Source organism: Prosopis cineraria, unplaced genomic scaffold (genome assembly GCF_029017545.1).
Source record: "Prosopis cineraria cultivar Desert tree isolate PC_DT_omini unplaced genomic scaffold, ASM2901754v1 PC4, whole genome shotgun sequence".
In the NCBI taxonomy this organism is placed as follows: domain Eukaryota; kingdom Viridiplantae; phylum Streptophyta; class Magnoliopsida; order Fabales; family Fabaceae; genus Prosopis; species Prosopis cineraria.
The window spans coordinates 11,591,232-11,601,066 of record NW_026555335.1 but is presented as its reverse complement, the minus strand read 5'-3'; the positions used below and the strand labels follow the sequence as shown (position 1 = coordinate 11,601,066).

Below are 9,835 nucleotides of genomic sequence, written 5' to 3'. Positions count from 1 at the left end.
TAGCACAATTCCTTATTACTAGTCAAAATATTCATAATATTTACTTATTTTGGTCCTATATATAAGTTATTTTTTTAGAAGATTTTTTTTTTCATTTTATAAGATGGACTATTAATTATTTTTCTCTAATTTTGTCCTTCTGTAATTTTTTATAAGTAGTGTAAAGAGGTTGCAAATGAAAGGGAACATATTTTAAAAAATGATGCCTTTTCTTACAAAAAAAAAAGATGCAATTAATAAGACTAAATCGAATTTTTTTAACAATATAAATAATTTAACTACATTTTCTTAATTTCAAAAACGTAACTAAAAGTGACTTAATTATTATGGATGAACTAGTTAGTTATACTTAATTAGGGGCCAGTTTTTTGGGGGGACTAGTTAGAAAGTTGTTCCAACTTAATCAGGTTTTTTAATTTGAGTCCTAAATATGGAACAGCAATTAAAATTTTTAGTGAGAGATATATTTTCAAAGAGATGCTCACAAACTATTAATTGAATTATTCTAGATCAAAGGATTAAAATACCGAGGTGTAAGGGCAAAAAAAAAAAAAAGTGGCTTGGTGAGCGGCCCCCACGGGAATAAATTAAAGAAACAAGGAAGGATGTTTTAGTTTTAGCTATGGTTTTGATTGTTTGGTATGAAAGGGAGATGTTTCGTTTGGGCTTAAACATCTTCCGCAAGACGGCCTCTATTATTATGTCCCTCTTGCCTTGCGCCTTCACAACTCTGACCCCGCCCCCACTCAAACTCCATCGGACCTCTTTTTTTGTCTTTCAACCCTTTTTTATTATTTCATTCACTACTATTTTGTATTTTATATTTTACATTTTTCAACTCTACTTTTAAAACTACATCCCCTGCTTGGATTCGCGTTTCCATAAGTCAAAACGTGATTTCTGCACAAATAACTTTCGAGTTACTCCTGCCAAAACCTGGTTTTGGCTCTATCCCACGTTATTCTAAACACATTCTAATTTCATCATTTTTTTTAAAAAAAATGTAGGGAGCGATTAGCTCATTTCCAATAGACAAACACCACAGAGCCCACAAAAATTCTACCTGAATTTACAATTTAGGTTTAGTAGAAGTAACTTGATTCTCTTATTTAGTTAAGGTTGGAAATTCAAGTCTTGCAGCTTTAAAAAAAAAAAATCAGATAATGATCAAATCTGACACGGTGGCACTCAATATCACATAATTGTAATATCAAAAAGAAAAAAGAAAAAACAAACATAAAGTCCAATTTGAAATTAGTGTTTATATTGAAATGAATGTAAAATGATGTCAACATGGGTGGCAACTAGGAAAGTCGGAACGACAGAGAGAGAGAGAGAGAGAGAGAGAGAGAGAGAGTCTAATATGTGAGGCAGTATTCTGACTCGCAATGTAAACTATATAACTACACACAGGCAAAGCCAAGCCCCTCTTGCTTCTTCCACCTTCCTCTCCTCTCTCTCTCTCTCTCACTTCCTCAGGCCCCACCGCCCCTGCTTCTCCATTCTTGCAATCCCCATATATATATATATATATATATCGCTCTCTCCTCAGCTCTGACATATCATTCATCATCTTCATTCTTCTGCGTTGATCACCCATGGGGGGAGATAAGGCTATCAGCCTTGAGGAGATCAAGAACGAGGCTGTTGATCTGGTACGTCTCTTCCTTAGCTTCCTTCTACGCCTAGCCAACCAGATCCTCCATTCATGCTCTCTTAATTAACTCTCCTTGCTTGCCTTACTCACACCTAACTTCACTTCCCTTTTTAATCATATCTATCAGCCTGTTCTGCTTCACAGTTAATTTGAAGCCATGGCTCTATTCTTATGCTCTGTTTCTGGGGAAGCAACCCGTGTTCTGTTTCTGGAAAAAATGTTTCTTTTCTGCATAAACTCTTCCATGGATTCCTCACATTGTTTTCATCGTGGGCAAAAAATAAGGAACCGAAACATGAGAATCAGCTAAACATGCCTGGAAAATGACAGCTATACGTGTTTGTGTAAATAATTCCGAGCACAACTCACATCTCCCAACCGATCACTTTCCCTGCCGCCAAACATGTTGTTTCTGTTAATTCTCAGAGGTAGATCCCAAAGATGTGAAGCTAAAAAGGAGCTCCACAGAGTTCTATTCAACACATTTCCTTCGTTGAGGATGTGATTTTCACTTTGGATTCTTCTAATTAAGTTAACTTTATTATTATTATCTCTCTCAGACGGAATTTGAAGTACTTAAGCCGTGGTACTATGACTCTGGCCTTTCTGGAAACGGCCAATTGCTTAACCGTCTTTTTATTGGGAACTCATTTTCAACGGTCCTGACATAACAAGATCCACAATTTTATTTCTCCGTTTTGCCCTAGGGGTCTCTTCGAATTTTCTTGGAGACCACACCAGGACCGGCTAATATTTTGTTCATACCGTCCTGTGAAAATTGTAATTTAACCAAACGGGTCCCAAGTTATCCGAGCCGTGATCGGTTGTTGGGCGTGATTTACACGCTCCAATCACATGGAGAGATAGTGCTCATGTCCCATCAGACACTATCCGGCGCTAGAGTCAACGGCTCGTGATTGGCTGGCTCGCCTTCCATGGCTCTTTCTGAATGCTCCCCTACGCATGCGGTTGCTTTAATACAGGGGCCTGTTTGGCTGCCTCGACAGTTTAGTTTAGTGTAGTTTTTTTTTCCCCAACCACAATTTATAAATTAATCATATAATGATATGTGAAGTTCGTTGCTTACCTTGCCTCACCTTGAATAAACTATACCCCCTCTGCTCCTATTTACAGGAAAAGGTTTAAGATCCTAATTAATACTAAATATAAAGACAATATATATTCCTCCGTTTAAAAATGTAAGATATTTTTTAAAGAGTTGGATGTTAAAAAATGTAAGGTATTTTTAGTTTTTCGAGGCATAATAACTACTTTTTTTTCAAAAGTGTCCTTATTGATAATGACTTTATATTCATTGTAGGATGTTTAATAGGGGTAAATATAAAAAGATAAGGTTAGTTTGAAAGTAGATAACTATCTTATTGGGGGGTAAAATTTAGTTAAAAATGTCTTACATTTTTGAATGAAGGGAGTAGTTGTCAATATTTTTTCAATATTGCCTCTCTTTGATTGAGCCAAATTGTAATTCTTAGATATATTTTATTGTGACCATTAATTTTAGTGAAATCATAAAATTAAAAAGTCAAACATTTTTTTACAAAGTTTAACAATATTAACTATCATAGTTATTTTGAAGAACTGTGAAATGAGCTAATTTTGTCCTTAAACATATAACTCACACAGTATTTTTATGCTCGTTAGAGTAGGTCAGTATGCAGAGTATTTGTCTCACTGTCTTTCCTAACACTATCTCTTGAAGATACAAGTGGAGTCTTGAAAGGAAGCAAAAGACAGCCCACAAGTTTCTAATTTTGTTACTTGTTTACAGGAACGTATTCCCATAGATGAAGTGTTTGAGCAATTGAAATGTACCAGAGAAGGTCTGTCCTCAGAGGAAGGAGCCAACCGGCTTCAGATATTTGGACCCAACAAACTCGAAGAGAAGAAGGTCCCATTCCCATCAATGGCTAATTACTACTTCTCCAAAAACACAATTTTAAGTGCCACTTATTGATGAGGCTAAATGATACTAAAAACTGTTACAGGAAAGCAAAATACTCAAGTTTCTTGGGTTCATGTGGAATCCTCTGTCATGGGTTATGGAAGCTGCAGCAATTATGGCGATTGCTCTGGCAAATGGTGATGGAAAGCCACCAGATTGGGAGGACTTTGTGGGTATTGTATGTTTGTTGGTTATCAACTCCACTATCAGTTTCATTGAAGAAAACAATGCTGGAAATGCTGCTGCTGCTCTTATGGCTAGTCTTGCCCCTAAGACAAAGGTAATACTTGTGTTTTTGTATCATCTCTGAATTGAGTTGGCCAAGTGCTATGTTGTGCTTGTGCATATATGGGTATTCGTGCTTTCTAATGAGACTTAAAGTTTATGTGAGAATAAGATTTCTTTAGCAAATGACATAAAAACCGGATGTTAGGCCTGTTCTTTCTATGAAATTTAATGTGAGTCTCACTATTCATGGCATATGAATAGCGTAACTTCTTATAGATATAATATAATTGATAATTGATATTGGTATATTGATATTGTGATAACGTGCATGGTGCGGGGACAATTATGTATGGAAAATCGCAATTAAGGACCAATGAAAATCAGTAATAACTATTGAGAACCATAAAATTTTGAAATTGAATTTAAGTGCTAGGGTCCTTTTCTGCAATTTACAAATTATTGTCATGACTAAGTGACTGGACATGCATTTCAGATTAAGGTTTTTAGTCACAATATTTTTTTAAAAAATGGAAAAATGTCAATTTCAACATTTTATGGTCCTGAATGGTTATTCTTGATTTTCTCTGGTCCTTAATTGAGATTTTCCGATTATGGTACATTCATGGTCTATGAATAGTGTAAACTCTTACAGATTTTGATAGCATTATGAATACTGTGATAAAGGGCATTGTGTGGGGACAAGAATGTATATTGTTTTGAGTTATTTGAGCAAGTACAGGAGATAAATTGGAGTTACTTTCTGTAGGTTCTTAGAGATGGTAAATGGACTGAGGAAGAAGCTGCAATTCTGGTTCCTGGAGACATTATAAGCATAAAACTAGGTGACATCATTCCTGCTGATGCTCGCCTTCTTGAGGGTGATCCTTTGAAGGTTGATCAATCTGCTCTGACTGGAGAATCTCTTCCTGTGACCAAGAACCCTGGAGATGAAATCTTCTCTGGTTCAACTTGCAAACAAGGTGAGATTGAAGCTGTTGTTATTGCAACTGGCGTTCACACATTCTTTGGGAAAGCAGCTCACCTTGTGGACAGCACCAACCAAGTTGGGCATTTCCAGAAGGTTCTCACAGCAATTGGGAACTTCTGTATTTGCTCCATTGCTGTTGGAATGTTGACTGAGATCATAGTCATGTATCCTATCCAACACAGAAAGTATAGAGATGGAGTTGAAAACCTCTTGGTCCTCTTGATTGGAGGAATCCCCATTGCTATGCCCACTGTGCTGTCTGTCACAATGGCCATTGGTTCTCATAAGCTCTCTCAACAAGGTGCCATCACCAAGCGTATGACTGCCATTGAAGAGATGGCTGGCATGGATGTTCTTTGCAGTGACAAGACTGGGACACTCACACTTAACAAGCTTAGTGTTGACAGGAACTTGATTGAGGTCTTTGCAAAGGGCGTGGACAAGGAGCATGTGATGCTTCTTGCTGCAAGGGCTTCCAGAACTGAAAACCAGGATGCCATTGATGCCGCCATTGTTGGGATGCTCGCTGACCCGAAAGAGGTTTAACTTTCTCTTCATCAACTGATCTAAGAACCAGAACTTTCGATGTGCATGATTGTATTTAACATGTCTAACTAATGAGCAGGCAAGGGCTGGGATTAGGGAGGTGCATTTCCTTCCATTCAATCCTGTTGACAAGAGAACTGCTTTGACTTACATCGATGCTGATGGAAATTGGCACCGGGCAAGTAAAGGTGCTCCAGAGCAGGTAACCTGATGATTGAGTTTGTGGTTTGAAAGAAATTCCGGTCACTCAATTGATTTCATTAATGTTTTGTTTTGTTTTTTCGCTCATCAGATCATGACCTTGTGCAACCTAAGGGAAGATACTAAGAAAAAGGTCCATGCTATTATCGACAAGTTTGCAGAGAGAGGCCTCCGTTCACTTGCTGTTGCAAGACAGGTTTTTATTAGCTTGAGTGAAGATCACGTTGAGAGTTTGTATTGGCCTTTTCATTTCACTCAACAAACAAATGGCTTATTGGTCCTCTTGTGTCATTTATGCAGGAAGTTCCTGAGAGAACTAAAGAAAGTGCTGGTGCTCCATGGCAGTTTGTAGGGTTGCTGTCACTTTTTGACCCCCCTAGGCATGACAGTGCTGAAACCATTAGAAGAGCTCTTAATCTTGGAGTAAATGTCAAGATGATTACTGGTGAGTATCTTCTTCAGTGAAGACATGCATTTATTGTCAAATTTAATCAATTTAACGTTTTTCATTTCTTGTTGATCTCCAGGTGATCAACTAGCCATAGCAAAGGAGACTGGAAGGAGACTTGGCATGGGAACAAACATGTACCCATCTGCTTCCTTGCTTGGTCAAGATAAAGATGCAAATATTGCTTCACTTCCCGTGGAAGAGTTGATTGAGAAGGCAGATGGATTTGCTGGAGTATTCCCAGGTTCATCCTCTTTAACAATTCTGTTTTTCTTTTCTCTCAAAAACTTTGCTGGTCCTGACCATTTATATTACTAATTGATGTTCTTTTACAGAGCACAAATATGAGATTGTGAGGAAGTTGCAAGAGAGGAAGCACATTTGTGGAATGACTGGTGATGGTGTCAATGATGCTCCTGCTCTGAAGAAGGCTGATATCGGTATTGCAGTTGCTGATGCCACCGATGCAGCGAGAAGTGCTTCTGATATTGTCTTGACTGAACCTGGATTGAGTGTTATTATAAGTGCTGTCTTGACTAGTAGAGCTATTTTCCAAAGAATGAAAAACTACACTGTAAGTTGTTCTTGTGCATTTCTTCCTCTTTCTATCTTGTAAAATCAACACTATCCTTACGTTGTGTTACTTGTATTGCAGATCTATGCAGTCTCCATCACTATACGTATAGTGGTAAGTAAAAGCTATATAACATTGACTATAATTAAGCAAATTTCTTGATGACAAAGAATGAATACTCATCAGTTTAAATGATTTTTATTTCTCAATGCAGTTTGGCTTCATGTTCATTGCATTGATATGGAAATTTGACTTCTCTCCTTTCATGGTTTTGATTATTGCCATTCTAAACGACGGTAAAATCCTGAACAGACCTGAAATATCTCTCTCTATATATATAGGCTTCTTCATTGTGTCTTTGTTGATTGAAAATGGATATCTGATATGTCAACTGTATTATTCTATTAGGAACAATCATGACAATTTCAAAGGACAGAGTGAAGCCATCTCCCTTGCCTGATAGTTGGAAACTGAAAGAAATTTTTGCCACTGGGATTGTGCTTGGAGGTTATTTGGCTCTGATGACTGTCATATTTTTCTGGGCAATGAAAGAAACTGACTTCTTCCATGTAAGATAAAAAGATGTTCATATTACTCTCTGCCAGCACCTTAAATTATGCTTCTCTTGACTCAAATTCTTAACAATCCAGGACAAATTCAAAGTTAGACCTCTAAATGACAGTCCACATGAAATGATGGCTGCTCTGTACCTACAAGTCAGTATAGTGAGCCAGGCTCTGATATTTGTGACCCGTTCTCGTAGCTGGTCCTATGTTGAACGCCCTGGGTTGCTTTTAATGACAGCTTTTGTTATTGCTCAGCTGGTAAAGATATCAAGTTATCATGATGAACTTGCATGTTTTCTTTGCTGATGAAGGTTGAACTAAATTTTGTACTTAATGGACTTGCAGATTGCTACCTTCATAGCAGTTTATGCCAATTGGGGATTTGCAAGGATCAAAGGAATTGGATGGGGCTGGGCTGGAGTAGTCTGGCTCTACAGTGTTGTCTTCTATGTTCCACTGGACTTTTTAAAATTTGCTATCCGTTACATCCTAAGTGGCAAGGCTTGGCTCAATCTTCTAGAAAACAAGGTATGTATCTATGATGAATGGAGATTGCCGTTGCTTTCTGTCTTCCTTACTTTGATAGGTTTGAATAATCGGTGTTCTGAAATGTGTCTCAGACTGCCTTCACCACCAAGAAAGACTATGGAAAGGAAGAGAGGGAGGCTCAATGGGCACTTGCTCAGAGAACACTGCATGGACTTCAACCTCCAGAAGCTTCTAACATTTTCAGTGAAAAGAATAGTTACAGAGAACTCTCTGAGATTGCTGAGCAGGCCAAGAGACGAGCCGAAGTTGCAAGGTAATTAAACCAACCACAACATAGATCTGAGATTTCTAATCATAGTTACTGAAACTAATAAAACCTAGTCCCTAGCTTTTAACAACATGAATCGTTCTTTTTTGCTTGTACTTTCAGGCTCCGTGAGCTTCACACGCTTAAGGGTCATGTTGAGTCAGTGGTGAAGCTGAAAGGTCTGGACATTGACACAATCCAGCAGCACTACACTGTTTAAGGAATTAAAAACAGCGATTAAAGTTGTATGTAGATAGCAAAAGGGCCAGAGTTCAAAGGCATGCCTGAAACAGTGGACTAGGAGAAGGCCTAACTAGGGAGAGAATGTCTGTGTAATAGCTCTCCTGATCCGTTTAATTTTGTTTTCTTCGTTTTGCCTTTTCATGATGCTTGTGCGTTCTTACCAATTCCTCTGTGTTCTTCTTGGCAATGGCATAGAAGAAGACGATGATGATGTACTTCATAATAGGATTTTTTGACGTGGGAGAATAAAGGTTTATGGAAATCACCTGAACATGGCTGTGTTTAAATTGTTCTCTCTAATTCTTATTTATGCTTTTGCCTGCACGCAATATTGAAACCAGAATCTCAGTTCAGAGAGGCTGCACAATTTGTGGATGTTGCAACATAGGTTACAAACTGAAGCACCTCACACCGTAAAAAATAGAAGCATAAGAATTACTTGAACATTGAGACAATCATACATGGTGTGTTAATATTTTGGGATGATGGTTTTTCAATGTTAAAAAACAAAAAAAATTGTGTATGGAGGTGCTGATACAAAACAAACCAAATAATCCTCTGCTTTCACTAAATAACACCATAGATATAGAATAATAGTCATAGAGCAAAAACAGTTTGGGTCAAAAAAAATATATATATATATATATATATATATTTCAAGCCATAAATATTTAATTTCACTATAGTTTTTGAGAACTTAACATTATAAAATTGAATTAAAATATCTTAAAAATTAAAACTAAAAAATTGACATAATGAGTGTAAGGTTGTATGGGACTAGTTTTAAATCATTTTTTGTAATATATTTCCTCGGTTAAAAAATATAAAACATTTTTAATTAAATTACACCTTCAATAAATTAATTATTTATCTTCAACCTAACACTATCTTTCTATGTCTATCTTTATTTAATAGAGTGTCTTGCTTAAAGTGAAGAGTTGAGTAATATTTATTAAAGATAGTTTTGAAAAGAAAACTCATTAATTACACATTAAAAAATTAAAAATTTTTATATTTTTTAACATTCAGCCTTAAAAAAATAGCTTATATTATTTTTCAACAAAAGAGTGCAACATTCCATAATTTTGTAAATTTAAACAAGAGCAAGTGAGGAAAAGAAGTTGTGTGGTTATATTATATATATATATATATATATACACTCTCTCTCTCTTTGGACCACATTATAAGGTATTTTTTAGAAGTCTTGCTTAGACCAAAATATATGACATTGAATAATTGTTATAATTGTTTTTTTCAACTATGCCCCTTCTTTATTAATTACTCTTTTTAAAAAATGATATATTATAATTTTAATTATCATTATCAAAACATTATAGAGAGTATTCAATAAGAGTAAAATTAAAAATATGCAATATTTTTAAAAAATTAAGGTTTTAACTAACTTTTTTAAAAATTATAAATTAATTATTAATACTTTATTTTTTGGTCGGAAAGGACTATACACACATACACTATTATTGGGGAGTCAAGGGTATAGGACAAAAGCAAAGCAAATCCCCAGTTGACTTGGCTGTCCCTTTAAATCCAGCCATGTCCTTTTTCTTATTTTATTTCCGCCCACCTGTCTTCTTTTTCTTCCTTACAAAAAAAAAAAAAGAATATAT

At 36.1% G+C, this 9,835-nt stretch overlaps 1 protein-coding gene across 1 annotated transcript; it reads left to right on the top strand.

The window, feature by feature from the left end:
- Positions 1 to 1,449: 1,449 nt before the first annotated feature.
- Positions 1,450 to 8,481, top strand: LOC129308571 (plasma membrane ATPase 4). Its single transcript, XM_054949766.1, has 16 exons — positions 1,450 to 1,655; positions 3,447 to 3,566; positions 3,664 to 3,900; positions 4,615 to 5,376; positions 5,462 to 5,584; positions 5,675 to 5,779; positions 5,884 to 6,028; positions 6,111 to 6,275; positions 6,367 to 6,605; positions 6,687 to 6,719; positions 6,820 to 6,901; positions 7,014 to 7,174; positions 7,256 to 7,429; positions 7,517 to 7,699; positions 7,792 to 7,973; positions 8,091 to 8,481. Exons 1-16 carry the CDS (start codon positions 1,599 to 1,601, stop codon positions 8,185 to 8,187), a joined length of 2,865 nt encoding a protein of 954 aa, XP_054805741.1. The 5' UTR covers positions 1,450 to 1,598; the 3' UTR covers positions 8,188 to 8,481.
- Positions 8,482 to 9,835: the final 1,354 nt, after the last annotated feature.